The sequence below is a fragment of the Lipophrys pholis genome, assembly GCF_963383615.2.
Source record: "Lipophrys pholis genome assembly, chromosome: 9".
NCBI classification, from domain to species: Eukaryota; Metazoa; Chordata; class Actinopteri; order Blenniiformes; family Blenniidae; genus Lipophrys; species Lipophrys pholis.
In genome coordinates this window covers 24,189,738-24,217,396 of record NC_137639.1, presented here as the reverse complement: position 1 = coordinate 24,217,396, position 27,659 = coordinate 24,189,738, and the positions used below count along the sequence as shown (strand labels likewise).

General features: G+C 44.5%; 1 protein-coding gene across 1 annotated transcript; it reads right to left on the bottom strand.

Moving 5' to 3' along the window:
• Positions 1–6,460: 6,460 nt before the first annotated feature.
• Positions 6,461–25,091, bottom strand: epb41l4b (erythrocyte membrane protein band 4.1 like 4B; the record flags this gene model as incomplete). Its single annotated transcript, XM_080472482.1, has 23 exons — positions 6,461–6,524; positions 8,015–8,148; positions 8,502–8,622; positions 8,835–8,987; positions 9,074–9,129; positions 9,216–9,329; positions 9,421–9,542; positions 11,071–11,210; positions 13,372–13,475; positions 13,601–13,622; positions 13,867–13,900; positions 14,548–14,657; positions 15,967–16,136; positions 16,233–16,302; positions 17,784–17,872; positions 17,964–18,051; positions 18,773–18,893; positions 19,177–19,229; positions 20,194–20,238; positions 20,493–20,571; positions 21,169–21,211; positions 21,305–21,409; positions 24,795–25,091. 23 exons carry the CDS (start codon positions 25,089–25,091, stop codon positions 6,461–6,463), a joined length of 2,334 nt encoding a protein of 777 aa, XP_080328608.1.
• Between the last annotated feature and the right edge of the window lie 2,568 nt (positions 25,092–27,659).

Sequence of the window (27,659 nt, the reverse complement as noted above, 5' to 3'; positions counted from 1 at the left end):
GTGGATGTCACTTTCCAAGAGATGTCTTTGGTGCATCCCATCTATGTCACCACGCTGGACACAGAACCATTACTCATTGGCCAAGATCTCCTTAACCGATTAGCCCCACTGATCGATTGCCGTCGCGGGTACCTTTGGGCCCAAGTACGCAACCCGACTCGAATCGGTCCAGACATGGACCCTCCCTCTTCTGACAGCATGAACGCTGCCATCGAGTCCAGAAGTTCTAATCCCATGTGTACGCCTTCCAAAGAATCTGGCTCAAACACCCCTCTTGTCATGCTCCCTGACGGCCAGCAGTCGCGGCAGTCTAGGAGCTATCAGTCTCTGAGAGAGCATCCATCATTCCTATGCGCACTGGCGAACGATGGATCTCCACTATACAATCCCCACATCGTGGGGGGGGTACACCTGAATGGGACCTTGGTCCCAGAGACACTCTTGGCTCTGTGGTCAGAGAAATCTGCCATTGATGCCGATCTTCTAAAGGATCTGTGCCAACACAACGCACTCCTTGTCCAAGTGCAGCACAGCCATCGCCTGCTTGCTGCAGGGTCGCCGCAGACACTAATCAAAGCAACTGGTGTATGTGCCCTCTCCGTGCAGATAGGGCAGAAGAAAGCCATGCACTATATGAGTGTCGTCCCGCAGCTCCGCCCTCCTTGTCACATAGGAGCGGATCTCCTTGTCAGGCTTGGAGTCCAGCTGGACGCCGTGAACCAGGTTTTGTGGTCACTGGCGAGCGCGGACACGCAGCATCTGACGACCGAGCCGGAGCAAATGGCATCCGGTCAGACGATCCCGCAGGCGTGTCACGCTGCTAGTGAGTTGGAAGCCACAATTCCAGCACGGACAGCCGGGTTCCCAATCCGTCTCGCACTTCTCAAGGGGCAGAGGATGCTTGGCCCACAAGCATTCTTTCAACCCTTACCGTGCTTTTCTGACCTTTGCCTGACAATTTGTGGCACACCCCTTCTAGAGCTAACCAACCGCTCAGCCTACCTGCTAGTCCAGAACCTGACCCACAATCCGGTTCAGGTGAATGCGGGAAAACCACTAGGCGTCTTGGTCGACAGCTCATTTCACGACTTCGAGCTCAGGGTGCCCGTCATTGGCGACCTACCTCCATCCCTCATCAGGGACGAGACACTCGACAAGGTGTTGTACACGTTCCCCACCCGCATGATCACCATTGCTCGTCACGAAGCCCTCGCACAGGAGGCAATCTGTGGTTCAACCCTCAGCACCGAAGGTGACATGATAGTGTACGCGCTGGCGACTCAACCAGAAAGTGCTGAGAACCCCGGTGGGCAGCCAGGGTCTGCACCGGAGGAACCGTACTCTGGTTTTGAGTCAGAGATTGAGCAGCAACTTGAAAAAGCAGATGCTCTCACGACACGGGAACTCGAAGAAGAAATGCCGGAAATCCAACAGAGACTCCTAATACAGAGTGAACAGTTACAAGGCTTGACCAAAACGGTTCAGGGAACCATACTCACTGTAAACTTGCATTCTGCTTTAATCAATAACACCTTGCATGCCTTAACAACCTTGTCAAGTATCGTCAGTGAGGACATAACGTATGTGCGAATAGTCAGGGATCTTATGCAAGATCTCCTTAGAGAAGTCAGTTCCTCCGTGAGTAGCCTCAGTACCGGGAAGATCCCCACGTACTTAGTTCCACTAACACTGGTTGAACAGATTCTCAAGACCACTACCACCACTGTTGTACAACCTTCACAGGTACATCTGGCATATAGTCTCGGCAGTGCTATTCCGATCTCTGTGAACCCACAGAACCTAGAGTTAGGATTTATCCTAAACCTACCAATCATTGAAAAGCAGAATGTGTACCGTTTAAAAACCGTATTGAATGTGGGATTCTGGGAGGGTAACACACACGTACACCTCCGAACGCCACCCACACTCGCCTACCACGACGACAACCCCTCACTCTACCTGGTCCCCAATCTCAGCATGTGCACAAACACCAAAGACATTCACTGGATCTGTCCCAGCAACCCTTTCATTAGAGATGTCACCAACTATCTATGTGGGCTGAGGGCAGACGCCCCGGAGCAGAAATGTCAAGGTAGTTTGTCCATCAAAGATGAAGGAACCGAGACCAGAGTAGAGAGAGCAGGTAGTCGATGGCTCGTCAACACACCTCATTCTGAAGCGACCATGTCCTACGACCGCCATGATATAGCCACCAAGCTCACCCTGCCCAATCAAACAATATTCCTCAATGTCCCACCAGGGGCTACAGTACACATTGACGACATAATCCTCCATCATCTCGATGCCGACCGACACGAGGTGGAGATTGAGATGATGGATGCATTCGTCGGGCACAATTTCACAATTGATGCCACCCTCCAAAGCCAGCTTCTGGCTGAGGGAACCAAATTGATTAAATTCAATTTAAAACCCACAGGGCTCTCAGCCACTTTCCCTAGGCGGGCAGGTGGACACCCATACCAAGACCATCCCATCAGCATGGCAGCGCTCGGAATGTTGCTCAGTGGCTGGATCATCACGGCCGTAGTGGCGTACGCGATGTACAAGTACATCCAGAAACTACAGGCCCGACTGGATTCCCTGACCCTGGTCTCGCCACGTTTTGTGGGCCCATCCACAAACACACAATAGGCCAGCCCTCACCCAACCAAGAGGTGAAGGCACGGCCTACTAACCCTTTTCCTAACCACCCGTTCCCTTCCTATTTCTCACTCTCCTGTCCCTTTCCTACCTCTTTCATGTTCACTGGTGACGACCCTTAAGAAATGAAATGTATGTGTGCTTAGATAGTTAGAATAGAAATAGTAAGTCTGCCCAGACTAGCCTTAGCCTGCCCAGACTAGCCCAGCCTGCTCAGGAAATAACCTCACATGTGAACTGGTGGACAGAGAAGGACAGTATGTTTCACAGGACATGGGGACGTTCACAGATTCTATGGATTGTTCGGCCCAGGTTTGCTCCAAAGACTGTGACCTGCATCCCACTCTTCGGAACAAAGGGGGGATGTTGGAGCCAAAATCCTTTGTTCACTCACCCTCATGAGGAAGGGGGGGGGGGGGGCGAGGAGGGGGGTGAGCCACGTTTCTTTGAGAACAAAGAAACCATGTGCTCAACCCTGGAAAATTCGCCATTGATCACATGACCCCCCCCTGGGGGGGCCCCCGGGTCCCCCCTCCTCTAGCTGCGGCACTGCGGCTCGACGGCAGGGGGACCCAAAATCCCGTCATCACCGGGTCACCGGCCCGGTGACGCGCAAGCCAACCCCGCGTGGATTGGCTGAACCACGGCCAACGCCGCGGGGAGCCCGGAAGACATCATAACGGTATAAATTCAGGCCCGGGAAGAGATCCAGCCTCTTCCAAAACGAAATCGCGTCAACCCAGACGCACCTTTTCGTAAGGAGACAAAGCGCCTCGTGTTAACGCACCTGGACCGGGCCTGAATTTTCTTCACCTCGCTGGACGAGCTCAAGAAAAGCGGGAATTCCCTTTATTTTTGGTTTCCCCTTCTTTTTTCCTTCCTTTTTTTTTGTTTGCATCCTCCGGACCCCGAGCGCGCGCTGCAACCGCACGCTCGTCTGCAGACCGACCTGAGCATCGCTTCTTCACTCCCCCCCTCATCGCAAGAAGCTGCTGATCGCCCCTCGGATCACACTACGGGTTTCCCCTCCGTAGTCCACGTCAGGTCTCTATTTTCTGGGACGCCAGAGAACCGCCCGCGGCCACAAATCGACGGATTTCACCTGGCCACGGAAGCACGTTTCCCCCTCGTCCAACCAAGTAAGGCTTAGAGTCTGGGCAGGAATTAGAATAACGTGATATTATTATTGCTGTGTGTTTATTGTTGGTACTTGTAACTTTGGGACGCCGATCCCTGTTTCTGAGTACTTTTGTGTCTACGCGTGGACGGCCATCCACGCGAATCATCGCACGCACGCGCGAGCCTCCTCATCCTCAGCTCACGCTTCTGCTCCCAGAGTCCATATCTGCCTGAACAGCCGTTTTTGGACTCTGTACGCGTAAGCTGAGGCGGTCGCGTCAGTGTACACAGTCAGACACCCCCTCCTCTCTCCTCTCTCTCTCTCCTCTTCTCCTCTGTTTCCCTGTTCATTAACCAGCGCACGGTACGGCCGCCGCTGCCTCCAAGCGCCTCCTTTCAGTGCGTCCCTGGGACCGTGGGTAGTTCACTGCGGCTCGGATTTCTCGGCCACAAGGAATCCGGCGCGCTCCCGACGGCTACGGCCCGTGCGGAGCTCAGTGACGTCACGCTATCCCAGGCAGAGCACGCCGAGCGCCTCTGGTGACCGGGTGGGTAATCACATCGATTTCCTCGCCGGGTCGCCGAGCCGTTTGGCGCCCTCTGGTAGTCGCGTGGGTAATTGCAACCGCTCGTACCGCCATCTGGTGGTTGCATTAAGTCATCACAACTGCCCCGCGCGCCGACGCGCACCTAGTGGCCAGATCGGGTGATTACACCGGACCGCCGACGTCTACCTCCCTCTGGTGGACGTTCGTGGTCATTACCCTCTCACCAAGTCACGCCCCTTTCGCTCCACAAACCCGCACACACACACACACACATCGCTCCCCACACTCGAACACACACACACCCACTCACACACATCGCTCCCCCACACTCGAACACACACACACACACACACACACACACACTCACACACACACACTTTATTAGCTGGCTTTGTTTTGTATTGTGTTGTTTTATGAGATCTTGCTTGATGTTTATTGATTAGATGTGATTCATAGATTGATGATTTAGGAATAGACGTTTGTTAATAAACACTTAATAGTTGAATTGAACGATTCTTGGTGGTTTTTGTGTGCTTTTCAGCGACAACTGCTGGTTGTAACAGTCAGTGCTCGGATTTACAGCCTTCCTTTCCTGCTTCAGTTAAATTGCGATTATCATTTCAATCAGAAATAATAATTTAAACATTTTAATTGAACTTTCTTTTTTAAGACTGATGTTTCGTTTAAGACCCTAACTTCAGCTGGTGCCCCGACTTTGATTAAGTAACGGTAATATTCAATTGATTAATAGTTTGAATGGTTTAAATCAATTTCAATGATTTTAACGCTTTGGGTAATTTAACACACCTAGGAGGCGTTGGCGAATGAATGCAGGTTTTCCACGGGAATAACCCGCATTGCTTTTAAATAATTTTAAGTGTTTCATCGCATTTTCTGTGGTTAATTACCCGCACTATTATTGATTGATCTGTTACCCAGTTAACCTAATCACAACTTGAATTGTCTCTAAGCTATTGTTCATTTATTTTTGTTGCAGATAGATAATTTGTATGCTTTATTAATTAATAAATTAGTCAATTTATTCAATTAATACTCAAGAGTGCTTTTAATCATTTTTAAGTGGTTTTCGTGCATCTCAGCATCCAATTATCCAGTATTATTAATTCATAAAGCGCAAGTTTATCCAATTAATAATCCTAACTGCATTTAATTCAATTTCAATGGTTTAGCTCATTCAAATAACTCATTGTATTTAATTAGTAAACCCCGACTTTACTTAATTAATTCCAACTCCTCCTTGATTACTCCCGATTGTTATTAGATAAACAACCAAACTTGTTTGATTAACAATCCATTCTAAATTACTTGCAGATCACCTTCGGTGGTCCACTCCACCGAAGTAATTCAGCCTCCCCTCAGTTATTGACTTACAAATCGCAGGTTTGTTTCATTGATAACTTGAATCATAGGTTGCTCTCCGTAATTTAATCATCACTCGTAATCAAGTACCGTTGTTCATTGATAGGTCAATAGCCATTTGTGACGCCTTCGCAGCTTGAGCTTTTCCCCGGTTACTCCAGCGAGTCGCCTCCTGTGGGTCCACAGGCGCTTCGGTAGGTCACGCCACTGACCCGCAGTTGTCAACAAAGGAGTGACCCGTCACGCCTGTTGACCGGTCGTGCCACTGGTGGACCGCCTTCGCGATTGGACCCCGTGGAGGTTCCTCCCGTCAGGCGACCCTTTTTAGCTCAAAGCTGTTGGCCGATAACTGACTATTTACTCCAATCAACCTTTATAGCTTTGCATAACTTACACTTGGTACATTACCTTAGTAATCTATTACTCCAGTAATCCATTACTTTGGTGGCCTACCGCTAGTGATCAGTAATTGTCAACCCGTAAATAACAATTTACTTCTGTTTGGCGATTCGTTTATATGTAAATTACCTCTGACAGGGTAGAACCTTCCGGTAGCCTACCACTAGGGTAATTTGCATATTCTGATCACACGCTGACCCCAACACCTGTATGCAAATATATATATATATATATATATATTACTGCTAAATGTGCAATGCAAATATCCAAATGTTGATTGGTGCCGATGCCAAGAGGCTCCTCTCAAAGATTTTGCCCATTTTGCATTATCAGAGGTCACAGGGGTCAAGGTCTCAGAGCTCGGTCATCAGGAGGGCTCGGAGGATCTTCTCTCTGTCCAGCCGTACTTCTTCTCCGCTTCAAAGAAAAAAAACACATGGAAAGAGCTTTTATAAAACACACAAACTATGACATTTCAGGCCGGAACCCAGAGCTACACAAATTGAGAACATTTCTAATTGTACCGGCTGGTTTCACAGCTTATCACCAGAAGAGGATGGATTTTTTTTTAGATGGTACACAGAGGATGAGAAGACTTCAACTTTGACGAGAGTAACTAACGGTGATTAAAAATTCGGGCTTTACTGAGTGAAAAAAACATTTTTAATCATTCAATATATACATCCATTTCTTCATCTTCCTTTTGTGGTTGAGAACATTCATTATCCTTGTGAGGAAACTGCATATGACTTCTTCATTTTCCACAGTCAACAGTAACCTTAGTATGGACATTTCCCCCTAATTCCATTGTTATGCTCAACATCTGGTCCCTCAGTGCAGAACAACACTATGGTAGCAGTGGTAATTATCACATCAGGTAACATTTAATTCATCTTTTTTTGTTAAATCCACAAAAAACATCTTTAATTCAATGATATTTTGACCTGTAACTTGTTGTAGATTTACAGTTAGTGCAGTCTTGGTAAGCTATGTTAGTTTCTACGGTCTTGTCTATTGCACTATATTGTATTCATTAAAACTACAAATTGTGTCTAAAAAGCGTTAGATCATTGCAATAACTTTCCATATTCAAACTTTCCTTTGTTGGGATACTTTGATATAATAAAAAATAGATCAAATCAAACAATTATTGTCTTTTCTGCATTTGAACCGTTTGGGACAGAGCTTCATCCAGACAAAGTAAGGATCATGTATGAATGCTTTAAGCACACGCATTTTTTAAAATGTTTGATCACAAGTGATGTGAATGTGTTCTACGGTTGAAAATTAAACAGTGAAATTGAAAAAAAAAAAAAAAGGAAAATGGAAAAAAGTATCTCAAAACTTTACTTCAGTATGCTGCACATCTTGTTTCAGTGGTGGAAAGTATTTTACTGAGCTCTACTACACTGTACTTTCTACTCCGTCAATCCCAAAAATATGAAGATTAAAAAACATGTGGGCTTGAGTCACAATTCAGATTCTCAATCACTCCAAACAGTAATCTTATGCTCTGTTACTCTCCCAAACATTTATTTCAGTTAAAAACTACCTGAACGTTTTGGGAAACATCCAGAAATAGATGAAATGTCTTAAACAGCATTAAAAAATTTTTTTTTCCCATTAAATCATCAGCTAATGCCTTTTGTATTTCTGTATTTCCAGAAATGTGCTGATGATGTATGATAAAGGAAATTTAGTGAGGTGCGCTACTATATTACTAAAGGAGGTTTCAAGTTATTATTATTATTATAATTATCATTATCATTATCATTATCATTATCATTATCATTATCATTATTATTTTTGCACAGCTGTACTTTTTAAAGGATCCCAATGTTTTGTTGGTGTCAGATATTTTCCTGCTTTCCACCACTGTGTAAGAGAGCAGAGCGGAGGCGTGGTACCTGTCGTTATGGGCAGCAAGGTAAGGGACCAGGTGAGGGATGGAGCTACTGTAGTAAGAAGGGGAGAGGTGAGGGGAAGGCGAAGGAGAGTGACAGCATGGACTACCCAGCTCCAGTGCTGGCATATTATCCACCTGTAATACAATTCAGTATATGCACACACACACACACATGCGCACACACAAACATATGCGCGCACACACACACACACACACACACACACACACACACACACACACACACACACACACACACACACACACACACACACACACACACACACACACACACACACACACACACACACACACACACACACACACACACACACACACACACACACACACACGTTCCTCTGTTTACTTGCAGATAGTGCAGAGAAGGTGAATTCATTCCCCCAGACAGAGAGTGAAGTGCAGTGCATTTAAGAGGTCATGCATTGGTGAGGGGGTTTTAATGTGTGTTTGTGACAGAGGGTAGGTGTTACCTGTGGGTATATGGATGGCTGTATCTGTTTGTCCAATGAACTGCTGGATCCCGACTTGCCAGTGCTCTGAGAGGCGATGGCTGCAAGTGCTTCTGGGAGATTATCTTCATCTTCGTGGTTACTGATGGGCAACAAATTGAGAAACTGAAAAGCTTTTGTGGCCCGCAGATTGCACCAAACCAAATGTCAGTGCTGAGGAGGAGAGATAGCAGGACTGTTGCTTCCAAGCACTCCGTGGAGTATTCATTACTGGATGGCAATTTCCCACTCACACAAGCGCAGGGGCTCCTCTTAAACGGCAAGTAAAAAAATAAAAAGGGGAAAAGTACTCACAAGCTGAACTGTCGGACCAGTCGTTTTCTGCGATTGCCGCTCGGATTGCCTGTGGGCTGCAGCCTCTCTGGCGTGGGGTTGCGATCCTGCCGGTGGGGCGTCTTATCTGCTGTCAGACTGGATGCAGCTGAATCTTGAGACGAGCTCTGATACCTGAAAACCAGAGTCATCACACAGGGGATTCAGTGCCGATGTGCCGAAAGAGAAGTAGGCCTGTGACGAGAGGATGAAGTACTGGCCTTTCATTGAGGGTCTCACTTGATGTTCTCCCTCGAGGTGTTGTCGGTGCCTCCTTCTTTATTAAGGATGTCAGTAAGGACACAGATGTTGCTGTTAGTTACTGACAAGTGCACAAAGGGGTCTGTCAGATGTGGTACTCACCCTGAAAGCCGCCTCCATCTGAGCCTTGAGGATGTTACATTTGAGGTGTTCGGGGAGCATCGCTGGAGAAGCCGGAGGATGCAGAGACTTTTCCGAGAGCTGCTTCTCATCTCCCTGCCAAAGGTGAGAGGTGAGCAGGCGAAGGTTAAAATCCCACACAGTAAAGGAGGCCGGCGGGAAACAGCACGCAAGATACAAGCCTGACCTTGTTGTCAATGTTGACGTGCAGCGACGGCCACGGAGGAGAATCATTTTCGGACTCCAGAGCTTTGAGCAGCGAGCGGGAGATGTCCATCTCTTCTGCAGGGCAGGGAGGAGCTCGACGTTCTGGTTCACACAGAGGAACGTTATTGAGGAAACACGCGCGTACGGGTCACAGTTCAGATTGTATTACAGGTTGTTTTAGAGACAATTCAGGACGTTTTGAAAATATGATGTGAACAAAAATGTTTAGTTTGACACAAAACACTAAACGCTGCTGGACTGCAAAGATGCAACAATTCTACTATAAACTATTATTTTATTATTGTTATTCTTCTTAGTGTCTTTACTTTTGTTTTTACTTTTCTGTTATGAATACATTGCTTTTATCACATTCTTATGAATTTATTGTATGCTTGCAGATATCTTTTTTTAATCTACATGATGACTCTGTGTACCTTTTATTAATGCTACTTTCTTTTATTTACTGTTTTCTTGCCTCAGTCAAATGTGTGGAAAACTGATGACATTCAATAAATAGACAATTAAAACCTTGTGTCAAACTTGAAGATAAAGGTTTTTTTTCAAAATTCCTTCAATTTGAGAATATTAGGAAAACACACAATACTTTTGCTTCACATTACTCAAAACAACACAGACGTCAGCGTCATGGCACACAGTTCACTCTCTCATTTCGTGCACAAGACTGATCCATTCAACATAAATGATGAAATCATCAACAAGTAACACCGCGTCTATTTTTAGTCTTGTGTCAGGTAGTATGTCACATTTAAGGTAATGTTTTTACTCACACCACATTGTATCACAGTACGGCACAAAGGATGTAAAAACAAGATTACAGAACATTTTATAGAAAAATTAAACATTTATCTAACCCAGAGAAATTCTGAGGCCATAATCAACAAAGTAAGTGTGGTCAATTTTAGGTTTACTTCTATTGTCTGTGTAACTCATAAAAGTTTTTAAAAGGATGTTAACAGTCTTAAAATGTCAACATTTATCAACATAAAATACCAACATCTTTGAGAGGAAATGATCACTCTTCAAGTATTTTAATGCGAGCTGTACAAATAGGTAATCACTTTGAATTGTCTTACCCAGCACAACAGGCGCCACCTAAGTATTTACATTACTTTAACTGATTGAGAAAAGTGGCAGTTTGCTATGATTACAAACACTTGCCGACAGAACTACAATGGGTGGAAACCAAGCTGTGCAGCTAAAATTACATTTGCAGGACTGAAAAATTTGTAAAATTTCTTTCATCGATTTTTCTGTGCAGATCCAATTGAAAGCAGAAGATTAGAATGATTACTTGTCTATTTATTTATTTCTGTTTCTCAATCACAAGTGAATAAAGATTATGGAGCAAATGAGATAAAAGTCTTTTCCCCTCTTGTATGAACTAAAAGCAAAATGTATGAATGGAACGGAATCGGTTTGGTTTGTTTATTTATTTTCACCACTGGGTCTGACAGTGCTATTTTTCACAGGCAAACCTCAAACAATACAAACAGAATGCAAAAGTTAAAACCTTAAAACCTCCCTATGCTCTGTATGTGTTTCATGTCATCTAAATCACGTCCTTTCTTATTTTAAAATGCTGAAAACCAGCAGCAATGAGGATACTCACTGTTCATGGTGTGTGTGTGGCAGAGCGTTTCCTGGCTGTGTGTGTGGCGGCGGTGGTGGTGGTGAACCTTCCCAGGATACGAATTTTCATTCTCTTCAACACTGAACTGATGGTCTGACGCTGCCCCGCTCAGTGGAAAACTAAAGATAACACATGGAATCATAACAAAGCCCAACGCCCCCCAAAAAAGTAAAATATCATCAAGTGTATTGTTAGTAAATGTTACAAATATGTGGTCACTGTGGTAAAACGTATTGATTAAAAACCGTAAAGAACAAAACAAAACTATGCTGAATAAGATGATATCGCATTAGAAAGCAATCAAAGACAGATTTCAGCAATTATTTAATTTTTTCCACTCGAACTCTTTATTTCAGAATCAATATGGCAATATCCCAAAAGGCATAATGTGATGCAGGTAAACAAGGCAACCCACTATGAAAGCAACACATCATCTGTAAACAGGCTGATTCAGCAAATCCATAACCGGACGTAACATTTCCGAAATGTTTATTCAAAAACCATTAAAGCATGTTTCTATTTCACACACCAACACATAAAGCAGCTGGATCTCTAGACGCTTGCTCTGTGCAGGACCCGACTCTTTCACCTCGTGCAGCACTTTGAGTGATTTTAATAAGTTATCTGTTACAAAGCTTACAAATAGTGAAGAATTTTTTCTTCAAGGCAGATTTGAGACTTTGCCGTCAATCTTTAAAGGCATTAAAAGACAGATCACATAAAATATCCACAAGCAAAACGAAGCAAACTGATCATCTTTAAACCTCATGTCTTTTACTTCATATTTAAATTAATTAAAGCTAGACCATGAACCCCGATTGGCTCCAAGCTCTCAGCAACCCTGAGTTTTCTAGAAGGTGAATTGATGATAATATGCAAAATCCAAGAAAACGATGGAGACACTGACTTCCTCACACAATCGAAACACATCGTGTAACTGGCGGCTCTACATTGTCCACGTGACTGAGCTTGTGTAGGTTTGCAACCTGATCCTAACTTGGATAAAGTGTGTATAAGGTATATAAGATGGAAGGACACCGTAGGGATAGAAATGAGTGTTTAAGTAGCCATGTTGGATGACAGTGCGACACATAATTTTAGAAAATACATTCACTTACATCTTATTAACTGTGTGCTGTTTTTCTCGTGGGATTATTATACTCTGGCCGTTTAAGGAACATATTGAGATTTGATCTTATTATATCTGCTCTAAGGTCACATAGTCAGTACTGGCTACGGCTTCAGCCAGTTTTCTGTCCTGTATTTGATGGTGGTATTTTGCTAAAATATAAACAAAGGCCATACAAAATTACCTACAAGCTGTTCCTGCCTGCAACATATCCATAAATATTCCTTATAGTACCTCCAGGCTACTGTAATACGACATCTTCACATTGAAAAATGCAACAATTCTCACCCAGGCCCTTCATAGTTTAAAAGTGTAACTTTACAATCATTTCCAAGTAGGTTTATGCATTTTTACCCATGATGGCCATAAAAAATGATGAACGTTTAAGTCACAATGCATTTCACCTGTTCATTTAGTGACAATACGTTGAGATCTTACCGAGTCAGAGTGAACTGCATTAATAATGGGTACCGAGAGAGTCACCTTGAACTCTTCAGGTCAAACTGCAATCTCAGACTTCCTGTTGTTTTTCAGGACGTTAACATTCATCTATTCCTTTCACTTCGCACAGTTCTCCCTCCACATGGCCCCGTTCAGTGCCTAAAATCCTCTGGTCTGCATGATAAGGTCCTTTGCACTTTGGGGGATATTTTCAGAAGGTGGGACACGTGCCAGCCGGGAGCGGGGGCGTGATAAATGGATGGAAATGTAAGTGATGAGGGCGACGGGGACGAGTTCATCTTTCTTTGGGGCGGCGGTCTGTGTCAGTCTCAGAGTCTGCTTCCCCAAAAGTTCAGACTGTGAGGTTAAGTAGAGGTCAGAGTGCGGTCATGACCTTATCCCTGTAAATCAAACTGACGGATCCGGGGGACATGCTGCTGGTGCGCTCCGGGACGGGAGGACGACTGGACACAGGACTCACAGCCTCAAAGGAAGGCCTGAACATGACAGATGGAGGATCACACACACAGATAGAGGTAGACAGACAGAACACAAAAACAAAGACACATGAGGTGCGTAAGTGACATGAGCATGAGCTGAAAAACAAATGTGGAGAATCTCGCACACGGGCGGGAGGCGACGGAGTTTAGCGACTGAACCTTCAAGACAGATGGTCTGAGGATCATCACCGTCTGAGGTCGCGGGCTCACCTGTGCGGCGCCGTGTGTCTGGAGGGCTGCAGGTAAACCGGGGGCGTGAGCGCGGCGTGCGGCGGGTGCCACGGCTCGTGACCGATAGGAATGTTGTGTTGGTACTGAAGGAAAGGAAGAGAGAGAAAGAGACGCTGAAATGAAACGTTGCCACAAGGACAGAGGCGAATCAGAGGCTGCAGCACGCATGTGTGCGTAAGTGTGTGTGAGATTATACAATGTCGCTCACCGGGTGCAGGCTGGGCTCAGGGCTGGCATGAAAAGAAGGACAATAACTAATTTTAACAAACACAAACACAATGATTTAGAGTTTAGATCAAGATATATAGACTGCAGGAAAAGTGGATGAGATAAAATAACTTCACATATTTTCACAAGGGACTAATTTTGTGTGTCGGGGTTACAGCTTTCCGGGTAGTTGTCAGGATTAAGGTCAAGGTTAGTGCAATTGCATAAATATTCTGATAAATACAACAATGTGAATGTCTGTTTTACCTGATATGTGGAGGCTTGGCTGGAGAAATAGCAGCTGACAGAGAGAGGCACAAAATCAGTTAGCAAAGTGGCACTGCATGACATCTTATTTTCATTTATTTGCACTTTTTTCTACAGAAGCCACCACGTGTAGGTTTCTACTGAGCCTCTTTGCAGCCCACTGCCCTGTGGCTCAGCTATCAATACTCAGATCTTTGTTGATTTATATTACAGGGCTGAGTGACAAATTCACATTTGATGCACGGAAAGTGTTTGGATGTCCTGGGGTAAATGCAACTTGCAGCCTTCATTGGATCATTTATACATAATGGGATAAAGTCAGAGTTTCTGTAGTTTGTGACGTTCACAGAAGGTGGGAATTACAGAGGAGTAGCGATTGCAGCAGGTGCCTTTGACAAGGCAAAAAAAGTTGACATGAAAGTCTAACAATGAGTACTTTCTCCATAAAAGAACCAGTTGTCAAATTACCACCTAATGTTCGACATTCATGAAGACGAACCAACGGGGGGGCTGAGGGTTTCACAAGCTCCAACTTTATTCTTTTCTTGAAAAAGTCATTCTATCCTGCAGATTTAAGAAAGACTAAACCTAAAAACGTATGACTTTACGATAGTGAGTGTTGGCATGTACAAGAAAAAGTAGGAGCTGTTCGTCGTCAATGTTGGTGCTAAAAAGACTCACCTTTACCCAGTGACTGGGTGCGGGAGGGGTAGCGCTTGCTCGGCCTCCTCTCAAACGTGCTGGCTCTCCTCAGTCTGCCTCCATGAGTGGCCTGATACTCTGTTTTTCCACTGAGGAGAACACATAGAGGGCAAACCAGCTCAGCAACGACTGGATAACAACAAATAGTTAAAAGCAGGTCCCCACAGATCCCGACCGTATGAGCCCTTTCATTCAGCTGTGGACACCTCTGCGCTCGCGACACTCGGCTAATGAAAAAAGTCTGACACCTCCACTCCTACAGAGGCCCCCGGGTCACAGCTCCAATGCTCCGCACTGAGCGAGCTACCACACCGAGTCCTTCGAAACCTTCCACAAGGGACTGAACAGGCTCTTTCATATGACCTCTGCACATGAAAAAAAAAAATAAATACACCTCAGATTGCATCTGCACATGTGAGACACGTCAGATTTACATTAGTTTGGAAAAAAGTGGCTGAATTAAGTCATGTATGTTCAAATGCAACTGTGCTGTGCTCAAGTTACAGACCATTAAAAGAAAAAAAATTTGAGATATGTTTGCAGTCCATCCCATTATTTTACATTGAAAATTTAAGTTTGGAGACTCTGTGTTTTTTCTTTAACTATTGATATTATTTTTCTGGTTAATTGTAGTTTTCGTTCGATTACCATGACCTATTTCTTTATTTTATTGATATCGTTCAAATTACATCCATTATTATCATTATTAAGTGTTCTTCCATTGCAGTTTAAGTAAGTCAACAAAAAACAAGTACATCTAACATTTATTAGAATTATATCACATAAATATTTGTACCAATTTTGTAGCTATACATAAATATTTTATATTCCAGAATTTTCATAAATCGATGTTTATTTCTTTGCTGTCAGAGGAGTGTTTCTGTATTACCTTTTGGATGCCTTCAGGTTTTACCTGATTTTATCTCTGTCATCACAAACAGTAAACAATAAAGAGTTGCGCGTGACTCTGGAAGGTTTCTATCCCGAGACGTTAGACATTGTGCAAAGCGTTCTTGTTTTTACCGCCACCCGCTGTAACCTGGGTATTTCTCTCCTCACTTCAATGTTTTCATACTGCTTTGGTTTTTCTGCTCTAAATTACAGGAAGTGCCCCTCAAGAATTTGCCTCAATCATCTCGGATAATAGTCACACACACACACACACACACAAAAAATAAAAAATAAAAATATGAAGGCAATATCTCAGTCGCCATAGGAACAGATTCATGTCACCATAGATACACTGTAGCCATAGATACAAAGCTCTTTTTGATGTGACAGTGACACACACTAGTCCCCGTGTACTGGTAACTTGTGCCTGCCACAGTGACCTGTGTGAGACATCTTGTACGACCTGTGTTGAGTTCAGTATGTGTGAGCCTGTCGGTGTCTGTCTACCTGAATCTGAAGCGGGACCCGAGTCGTGTGAAGTCGCTGCGGCTCGCCTTGCCCGTGGCTGGCTGGCGTAGCCGGAAAAATGCGTGGCTCTCCACGGCACACTTCCACAGGTGTTTGCAGCTTTTGGAGCTGGCCAGCTGAAACACGAAGGTGTGCTCCTGCTCCCGACCCTACAGAACCAGGAAGCCAACGCACGCGGTCAGTCCGTTTCATGCTGGTTTTTTGTCTCTTTGTTGATTTGAGAACGTGCGTCTGAGGACACAAACCTGATCGTCGTCCTCCACCACCACCAGCGTCAGTCGACTCTTTTTGAAGTCCAGTCTGGTGATTTTTGGCCTGAGCAACACACCGAGATGCACAAAGAGACAATAAATTAAAGACTTGAGTGACAATTTGATAATGAGAGCAAAACAATCTCCCTGGTCCCACCCTCTATAGTGGTAAAATCTACAATCTAAATCCAGCATTCGTGAAATAATAATCTATAATCAATCATTTATAACTATCTACATCCAGTTTCCTGGATCGTCTATTCCCAAATGTTATGAAAAAATCCCCTATTGCAGTATTTTCACCAATAAAAAAATCATCAAAAGTAATGACTATTCAATCCATTTGAATTTGTCAATAAATGAATAAAACCAGAAGTTACAACTATAAAGTCCAAAGTTGCATTCAGCTCAGCCACCATTACTTTCACTACATTTCATGCTACATTCAAATCTTAGTTTCCAAATCATTTGAATACAGTCTGGGCTTGGCTCCCCGCGTCTCAACTTCACAACTCAGGATGTCTCTGACGCAGTGAATCTACTAAGTAATGATTTCTAACACGGGATATCGTAACGTTTGTGCTGAGTGGGCTTTGAAGCACTTGATAGTCTGAAGAAGAGGAAGAGGAGACGTGTCAGGCGCTCCTGTAAACACTTCATCTTGAGGGATTACTTTATGTAATAAAGTGGTGACTGGAGATTACATCAGTTTAGACTGACACAGAAAGTGTTGACAACACTGTTTTAGGGTTTTCTTTTTCTTTTGCATGGGTGTCATACAATAAATAGCTAAATATAACAAATGGCTGGAGGATGCAGTCATGAATACACAAACAACATGAAGACGATTCATTTTTTTTAAGGTTTTGTTCAAAAATTTGAATAATATGTTGAAAAGAAGTGATCTCTTCAGCTTAAAAGACACATACCCTCCAATATGCTCTGCTCATTCAAAGAACGTGTGACCTATTGATCCTGACTTTTACGTTTTGATGGATAGAGTAAATATAAAGCAGAAATAACACCCATCTAAATTTTCAGAAACCCTGAAATGTCTCACGAGGCCGCTTGTGGTGCAGTGGTAATCATCTCCCACAGTCCAAAAACATGGATTTTAGGTGAATTGGTGACTGAATTAGTGTGAATGCGTGACTGTCCATCGGTTTGCAACCCTGGTTTATAAACCACTGTAGAAGATGGATGGATGGAAAAGATGTAATTTTGGTTCAAAACATAAATAGTCCAATTCACTGATATTAAAAAAAGCAGATATCTCCACACAGGTTATTGGAGCCGAATAATATTTTTGCTTAATAATACCATATCTACATTAATCATGAAATGTTGGCCAATAATGTGCCTAAACACTATCTTTTAATTATTGGCTGCCATTGGTCCAGCTAGTATTAATAGAAAAGGTTCAGGTTGTGTACCTGCAAACGTTTGAAACCAAAAAACAACTGTGTTGTGCTTCTGTGACAGATGAATAAAATTGTAGCTGGCGTATTACACGTTGAATGAAAAATACATTTCAAATATACTTACCAAAAGAAAAGCCCAATTTTATTGGAGCCTTCAAAGACCAATATGCCAGTGGGAGTGAGACCGAGCGCATACTCTCCTCCATCCCGACCCTTGAAGACACAACGGACACACATTCAGCTGTTAACAGCCCAGTGACGCGCAGTGGCTGATGTTTATGATCATAGAATAAAAGTCACACACCTTGACAAAGTGCATATCTACGCCGTAAAGTTCCAGCCACTTGCATTTGTTGAGAAAAGAAATCTCCGCTTGAGACGGGCTCTTTCCCCTGAGCACAAAGAACAAAGCCACGGTGGGTTTTCATATAAAAACTAATTCACACGGGTTCACACTCTGCTTGGTGGCTCGTTTGAGAAAAAAAAAAAAAGAAGAGAGGAAGCTATCAACTATAACAACTGCTGCATGACCTCTGATGGTAATTGGTGTTAGCTCTGAGGGAAACGCTCTGTGAGTAAGCGTCTGGCTGCTTCCCTGACTCAGTTGTGGTGTTTAGTGTAAGAATGACTGTGAGCTCAGTCTGTCCTTGTGTTGCCCGGTCGGCCCAGTGAAGCACAGCATATGTGTATGTAATCTAATCCGAGTCGGGAGCAATCAGCGCTCGGCTGGGTTAAACACTGCCTGGAATCAATCAAGACCCTCCAGGGATTAATCCCATAATCCTTCACGCAGGCCAGCGATAGTGGGGCTGAGGAGCGGGACAAGAAGGCAGAGTCACAGTGAAATGAGACGCCCTCGTCAGTGAAAACGCCGGCGCTGAAAGAACGAAGCAGAATGACTTCCTTCTCTGCGCGGTGCTCAGCTTTTTGCCCCACTTGTTTCAAATAGTTCGGGTCAAATTGCCGACCACTGGCTGCCCTCCAGTGAGGCCGATTTGACACAGCGGATGTATTGTGGTAAAGCACTGCAGATGCCTGCGGGGGAAATGCTCATGTGTCCTCGCTTTTAGTGCACAGAGAGGACAATGTGTGGGCTTTAACTTTTGTTCTCACCTGAGATCCAGCCACCTGCTGAAGATGTCCGCCTCCATGGCCTCGCTCTGTTTGGGAGTGAAGCGAAACTCAGACACCAGCTCAGGAGAGTGCTCCAAGGGGTCGCAGTCTCCCAGCTCACCTTGAAATTAACATTTCAGCACAGATGCTCAGTGAAAACGTGAGACAGTCAGACACACATGAGGGCAGGAGCTGCAAGAATAGGCTGCACACAAAACGCATACTGCGTGTGTGTGTGTGTGTGTGTGTGTGTGTGTGTGTGTGTGTGTCTAAATATGCAAAATGCTTTATGTGCACATAGTCATTGCCCTCACTTACTGTCAACCATTTAAGTGATTCCTGTGGTGTTCTTTTGCTACTTTTTTTCAAAATTAAACACAGCTGAGAATTGAAAGTGCACTTACTTTGTAAACAATAGGACGCCAGCTCTACGGACACGTCGTAGGGACATTTCAACCTGGTGGCAGAAGAAGAGACAGAGATGATGAGCGACTTCCAGAGTGACCGTTACACTTGTGAAACTGCTGCCGTGCCCTGATGTGTACACCTTATCATGTGTTGCAGAAACCTCAAAGTGGCTAAATGTGCTACACTGTGTGTGTGTGTGTGTGTGTGTGTGTGTGTGTGTGTGTGTGTGTGTGTGTGTGTGTGTGTGTGTGTGTGTGTGTGTGTGTGTGTGTGTGTTAAGGAGGAGAGGAGCAACCCTTTTTCTAAAATAAGCAGTCCTTCGCTGTTCTTGATCTTGAGCTTTATAATAGAGCTGGACTCTGGGGATGCGTGGCCCAGATAGCGGCAGGAGGAGGGAGAGAGGGAACACACTGTCTGAAGTGTGTGTGTGTGTGTGTGTGTGTGTGTGTGACGAAGACAGAGACGAGACTCTGTACAGAAGTCTATAAAACTCCAGTGTATGTGACCCGTCTGTGCGCTGCTACAGGTGAGCATTTATTTTGGGTTTAATTCTACTGATCAAGATACGAGGACAAAGCAACCGCCAAATTCATTTTGTTTTAACTTGTAGCTTGTTTCCAGTCCTTTGGATGAGCTGATAAGACAGTGTCAACGTTCTCGTCAACCCCAAAATAAAATGTCCCAAATAAATCTAATTACTCCAGTAAACATCCTACAAAATAATGCTTTAAAATCAGACATGTGGTCCAATCCTGAATCCAGGCAGCCCATGAGCCAGTTTCCAGAGATGGTGATGGGAGGAGAAAAGTCAATTAACCACAGTTGAACCAAATGCAAAGAGTAATTTAATGTAGTAAATCTGAATGTGTTTTAATGTGAAGATATACATACTTTATTGTGTGTGTGTGTGTGTGTGTGTGTGTGTGTGTGTGTGTGTGTGTGTGTGTGTGTGTGTGTGTGTGTGTGTGTGTGTGTGTGTGTGTGTGTGTGTGTGTGATTGATGGAAAACTTACTTGCCAGACAGAATATCTTGTCTAAGCTGCAACACAAACAGATACCTGTTGGTGTAACAGACAACAGAACAAAGTGAGCGAGACGTTGGCTCGATGAATGAGATCATAAATCAGTTGATGTATCACAGACGCTTTTCCTCATCTCTGACACATCATTTGTTCTAACAAGTCTCCGTCCGTTTGGCCTTGATTGCAATCTGCCCACAGCAGCAAAGTAATTAGCCCCAACGTCCCCTTTGGACCTCTTTACTTGGGCTCCAGAGAAAACTGAGTGTGGATGGATTTTTTTTTATCATTACCTTGTAAATTCCTCACGCAGGTTATTTGGCTCGGAGGAATAAAATTTCACTCTGAAGAACAGTCTGTAAGGGGGTCCATCTGAGAGAAGGAAAGATCGGAGGAAAGACTGTGAGTGGAGACGGTGAATTAGCGAGACACAGAGATGAAAAGAGAAGAGAGGACTGACCCCGGAATTAATTCAATCAAAACAAAACTTCTTGTGATTTATTTCATCCATTTAATCTCATCTTCTTTTTTCTCTCCCCTGACATTTCTTCACATGGTCCATCCATCACTGTCACAAGGCCAGAAAACGTCATTCACTCACAGTTCTCTTCAGCCGCCTTTCACACCTCCTTCCTGTTTTGTTCCAGCATCAATCAGTTTCTTTCAGGTCGAGCGACGAGTAAAAAACAAACGAGCAGCCGACAAGTGCAACATCCATCTCTCTCTCTCTCTCTCTCTTTTTTTTTTTCTTTCTCCCCTCCTACTTGCACCAGGTATCCCCCCCGTTACCACCAGCCACAGAGCAAACAAGAGGCTCCTAAAGCACACGCTAATCACCGTGTCAACATTTGATAATATTCCACCTGCTCCCCACTTAGCTGCGACCACATGCAACATCCTGCACATTTACCTGCGCACGCACATACACACTTAACTTAATTACCAAAGCAGGCTAAAGTGTAAACTTACCTCTGATCTGTTTCTTTATAAGCTTGGACATATCCAGCCAGTGCTTGTAAAATAAAAGAGAGAGGGGGCGTGAGCACACGGGTGAAGATGAGTTGGAGCAGCTTGTGGATCCACGATGATGAAAGAAGGAACTTACCGAAACTTGATCCGTGTCCATGAACTGCAGGCCAAAGTAATCCGTCTCCACCAGATCTATGTGATACATGATCTGATCGAAAAGGTCCTGGCCTTTAGACTTGCTCTACAACAGAGGAAAACAAACAAAAAAAAAGATCTTTTTGTTGTTGTTCTTTTTTTTTAAATCTGAGTTTTTGGGCCGTGGGTTTAATTTTCCATTTCTGCTTTTTGTGGAAACAGGATCTTCTCCGATGGAAAACGTGACTTGTGAAAACTGAGTTACGAGCGTCACCGTGCGGGTTCGATATTTAGACGTGACAACGCATTAGAAATGGAGCTGGTGTCCGGATCAGGAGCAGAATGACTCGTAACGTGTGAGTGTGCACACACCGACTCGAAATGAGAAAGCACGCAGGTGAAAGGTTAAAAATCATCTGGTAAATAGACGTTAAAGATCCTATACTGACTCTTAAGACCTTGGTGTCTTTTCTTTCTTTGTCAATCCTTCTTTTTTGGGGGGTTAAAAGTAAAAAAAATTGCGCTTAGAAAAAAGAAATAACAAAAAAAGGAGAAATTTCAGATTCTTTTCTGAACGTGCGAAGCTCTTAGCATTCAGGCATAATTTAAAAAGCTTTCCGCATCATCTGATGCCAAAGGCTCACTTAGTTCTCAGAACGCTGAATTATTGGAAGTTCCTCGTTTCTGAAAGAAGAAAAGAAGGAACAGCTATCGGCTACAAGTCTCCTCTCTTATGGTTCAACGTTTCAGTTCAGGAAGCGAACACAAGTCGATTAGTTAGTTGAGGTCACACTTGGAGCTGGTTCAGCTCACTCAGGGTCCTTTTCTGAGTTAATCTGCTTTAGGTTTAGTCTTTTAGGGACCTTTGATACACCCAGTTTCTCTCCTCTCACTCTTGAGATCTGTGCTTTATGCTCCCATCAAGTCTGCATCTTGTTGATTACCTTGCTGTCTGGGAACTTTATTTCTAATTCGTTTGTCGGTCCTTTTCCTTTCCTTTTCTCTCAAACATCTTCTGCCTATTACTGAGCTGAGCATGAAACTTCCACCTGAATGTGGATCTGCTGGAGGTTAAAAGGGAGCTTTTACTTTAAACTGTCGCTCATGTGGACTTTTTGAGTCTGTCTTGACATTTATTTGAATGCAAAGTGCCTCGACATATGCTGTGATTGATGTTATGAAACTAAAACAGAAATAATTTGAAAATATATATTTTTTTTTTAAAGAATGTAATTTTTGCTGAAATGTCTTTGTTTTCATTTTCCATTATTTCATACTTGCATACTTTTCTTTTTACCGTCTTTCCCTGCACATACAAACATGGCCACAGGTCACCTTTACACAAACTGCAGTATTTTGGTTCCCGACTTTATCGCCACAGTTTACGAGAGGCTGCACCTCGCCGCCCCACATATGAAGGCCTCACCCAAGACTGACCCATATAAAACAGTGTGGGCGTGTAGAGAGATGGCAGCCTTGTACTTTGGACCACGATAACCAGCCTGAACTTCCTGTGTATCTGCATGTGAGGAAATCAGAGGTATTAAGGGATTGAGGACATGAAAAAAAAAAAAATAAAAAATCACTCTTGATCATTCTGCAGCTTGTAGTTTAGAGAGGATGATTGAAATCATAGCCTCCGTCACATGAACGACAGAAATGAGGGAAAACGTGCCTGACAAAGTCAAAGGCAGTGAATATTTTCCTCCGCCTCCTCTTTTACCTCGTGTTTTGTCTGCATGCAGCCTGGAGTGACAGACTAAAGACTTTAATAAGCATTTTTTTGGGGGGGGGGTGGGGTCAGCCCTTTCAGTGCACCTGTATCAATGCCTGTAGGAAAACAAGAGCACATGAACAAACTTGTTCTAACACACCTGTGACTAAGCCGCCAGCTTTGACAACCATGTGTCATTTTGAACAGTAATACCTCAGCAGAAGCTGAGGCTTTTGTTATCGCTGTAATCTCCCCGTAGGACGGGAGAGAGCGACTCTCTCCTCTAACCTGATGGCCCACAAACAGGCAGCCAGCCGGCTGTCTCTGAGGTGGCGCACGCACGCAAGCAGCAGCTTCTGTGACACACGCAACCTTTAAAATGAAAACGTCTTATGAGAAACCACTTACGCACACATGCCCACGCACTCGCTCATCATCCCACCTACCCCCTCGCATGCTCGTGGCACTCGTCTGTGTCACACAGTGCCCGTAAATCAGATCAGGGAGTCAGGGAATAGAGGGAGAGACAGCGGGAGACAGAAGTGGATGGAGAAGAGAGAGGAGGAGGAGAAGGAGGAGGAGGAGGAGGCAGGGAATGAAAGAGTAAGATGATGATGATGAGCGAGGGAGCAGGCCACAGAGGGAGTGTAAAAAGGAGATTATGAGGGAAGGTGGCACAAAGAGGGCAGCTGGGTGGTGGGGCAGGGCCAGAGATTGCCAGAGGGAGATCAGATTCAGGCAAGGAGAGAGAGAGAGAGAGAGAGAGAGAGAGAGAGAGAGAGAGAGAGAGAGAGAGAGAGAGAGAGAGAGAGAGAGAGAGAGGAAGATGCTGTAAAGGAGCAAACAGGAGGGGCAGCTTCAGGTCTGCCTCGGCTCCAGTTCCCTGCAGTCAGAACTGGGAACTAACGTGATGAATTGGCTGATCATAACACCATCTGGAGCGGCAATGCTCATTGCACAGGAAAGACACACACACACACACACACACACACACACACACACACACACACACACACACACACACACACACACACACACACACACACACACACACACACACACACACACACACACACACACACACACACACACACACACACACACACACACACACACACACACACACACACACACACACACACACACACACACACTATAAGGACCACTATTACACTACAGGAAGGGGAAACTTTGTTCGAGGCTAACTTATCCAAACAAAGGCAAAACACACTTTGTTGTCAGTTCAAAGTCAAAGCTGACTGTATTATTCATTAATTGATTTTTAGGGGGGATTTTCATCTTTAAAGCTCCACAGCCTAAATCACTGTTGCCAAATTACTAATGTTGTTTGACTCAAGAGTACAGATGTGATGGCTTTCCATAAGAGAGATGCAGTATTTATATTGTCTTCAAAGCTGAAATATGAAAACATATACTACACAGACTGATATTCTATTAATAATTTTAAAGCTCTAATTTTTTTTTTTTTTAAAAGAGCCAGAAAAGCTCTACTTTTATTCTTTCTCCACCCACAGTTGAGTTCTACTAAACTTTTAATTGAATAACATTAAGTTGGGTTAGATTTATAGGCTGACATTTAGCAGAGATAACCCCAAAAAGCCTTTTTAATATTCAGCTGTGTGTCACATCCCTGCAGGAGGTTTAAAGCCCCCCCCCACCCCGAGGGTCCCCGGGCCCCACATTGAAGCTCCGCATGCTGCCCCGTTGACACACACTGCAGGTCCGGTGTAAACACACCGTGCACGAGGACACTCACGGGTAAATCCACGTTCACGTCGGATCCGTCCAGCAGGAGCACGCGGCAGGTGATGGTGGTCCGAGCCGTCCCGGCCGCTGGGATGTGCACCGACGACCCCCCGGTGACCACGGCGGGCGCGTGCACGACCTGCTGCTGGTGGGCCATCAGCAAGGGGTTCCCGGACACCCCTCCAGCTCCTCCTCCTCCCACCACCCCTCCTCCTCCTCCTCCTTTGCCGTCCCGCTCATCCCTCTCTCTCGTCTGGAAGCGGCTCCGGGAGCGGCGGCTGAACGTCCGGCGGAGAAAGCCCATCATCTTCCTGGTCCACGGGGCGAGGAGGTCCGCGGCGCGTCCGTGCAAACTGTCCCGCGGCCCCGCGGCTGCAGCCGGGGTCCTGCTGCTTTCACTGCCGCCCCCTCCCGATCCCCTTCCTCCTCCTCTTCCTCCTCGTCCTCCACCGGGCGAGGAGTCACTCCGCAGGCACGGGGGAGACTTCAGGGCTGCCGATCAGTCCTCGCGCTGGGCGCACTCCGGCCGCATACTAATCAAACTACCCACCGAGGCGCCAACCAGTTGATTTCCAATCATCCAGCCCGGTGTGAAACGACAAGGACTCTGTCACGGAAACACAAGCAGCCCTCCTCCTCCTCCTCCTCTTCCTCCTGTCCTGCCCTCTCCCGTGCACCTGCCTCCTCCTGCTCCGCTCGCTGTTGCGCACCGACTCTTCAAATCCCGGAGAAATCCGCTCCGCAGTGGGAACCCCTGAGTCACCCGGGGCCGGCGGGTAGGGAGGGAATGAGGTTCGGGTGGGGGTGGGGGGGGTGACGACAGGACGTGTGAGAACCTCCAGGTGATGTCTGCTTCTGCGCACCGCAGAACCGAAACTAGTCCACCTCACAGGTAAAAGTCAACCAGCGAAACTGGACAAACAGCGCGCTGTGCGCCTGCGTAAAAACACAGCGCAGAACAAACTTCTGCTCCTGCTGACTGGCCCCGACCCACCACAGCCGGAGAACGAGCGCCACCTGTCTGTCTGTCTGTCTCCCTCCAGCCCGGGGAATTCACCTCATCACGGCACATGAGCACCGGTTCCCAAGGAGGGGTCCGGGGACCCCCACAGGCCGGTAGGAAAGGTTTAAAAGGTCCACGGTGGTGATTTATGTCCTCATTCTTCAGCATGATCCCCCACTTCACTTGACAATTACTTCTAACTTTTAGTCAACGTCATATGTGCTGCACAAACACTAAAACATACTAATGAACACTATATATACTTTTACTTTACAACTTCAATCACAATAAAAAGAAAATCATGTTTATAAAATAGAAATTGGGGCACAAACATTATTATTTGTAACCACCAGATACTGAATGAAATACAAATGATAAAAGAATTGTGTTCAATGTCGAGGGAGTGATATATTTTTATTTATAATATCATTTGGCCTTCTGGCAGTGCACTGGCTCCTGATAACAAAGCAGATTTTAATGTTTATAGTATTCTTACACACATTATTATTTATTACTGCTTGTTTTTAATGCTTTTTACTATTTTGTTTTAGACACTTTTATTTACATTTTAAGTATTTGTGCCTTAAGTGTTGCTATCTGAACCAACGCAATTTCATTCATGTGTGCACATGAGGTGACAATTTTGAATGACGATGAAAATCTATCTATTTTTTTTTTTTACGCGTAAAAAATAAAATAAAAAATAAAAAAAAATCTATCTATTTGTCTACTGTGTCTATCTATCTATCTATCTATCTATCTATCTATCTATCTATCTATCTATACCACAGGTTTCTGCATATCTAATCATTCACCGGTAAACTACTAAAATTTCCCACATTTTATTGTAGGTCTCAGACTTCATTCTCACAAAGCCTGGAATGTTGAAAGCTAGAGAACTGAGACTGAAACTATTTATTCATTTAGTTGAATTGTTTTTTTTACAACAAAAACTAGTCTTTTAAGCCAATACATACACCTGTTATTTGACCTGTTTTTGAATTAAAATATTATATATATTTTATTTTTTTTAAAAGCCACATATCACACATTTCAACTTGTCTGATTGACATTGTTTGCTCTTATATGACAGAAACTAGGGAAACGACAAATATACTGGAAGAAGATTTCTAATTACTTAAGAGGAACTTTAAGGCCAAAAGCTCAGCGCTATATGTACAACAACACAACGTTTCAATTGAAATTAGTGTTGGCAATGAGGGTTCATGTCCTAGTTTGATCATAGACATAAGAAGTATACAAATCCCTCAGCGACTACGCCAGAGGTTTTCAAAGTGAGGCAGAGTGACGAACCAGTCCCTCAGAGCTTGCACTACATTGCCATCCCCAAAGTCCCTGAATACACGCACACAATGCTCCCTCTCGCATCAGGTTATATGTTTTTATTGAATGCAGACTTTTATTTTTTACATTATATTGTTGACAATGGTGATTGTAAACATATGAAGCTCACACAGCAGGGAATCAAACCAGGCATTTTCTCACTGCGAGGCATGGGCGCTAACCACTTCATCACCCAGCAGCCCAGCATGGATTCAGTGCTTTTTAAACAGATTTGTACCTACTATACCTGCAGATACTGCAATCCTCGCAGCAGCTTTACATCTGGTTACAGTGTCTTTACGCCAGTATTTTGTCATGAGCAGGCTGCTTGAGCTGATTTGTGATGCCGAGATAGTTTCACTGATGGTATGCCAGCTTTAACGGCACTCCAGCTGAAGGTTAAAAAAAGCACACTGCTCCTTACATCACTGGTGCTTCAACCTGGAAAAAAAATTCCCCAAAAGACACATTTCCCCCTTAAAACACCACAGAGCCTTAAAACAAAAAAAATCCACTACAAAGTGACAT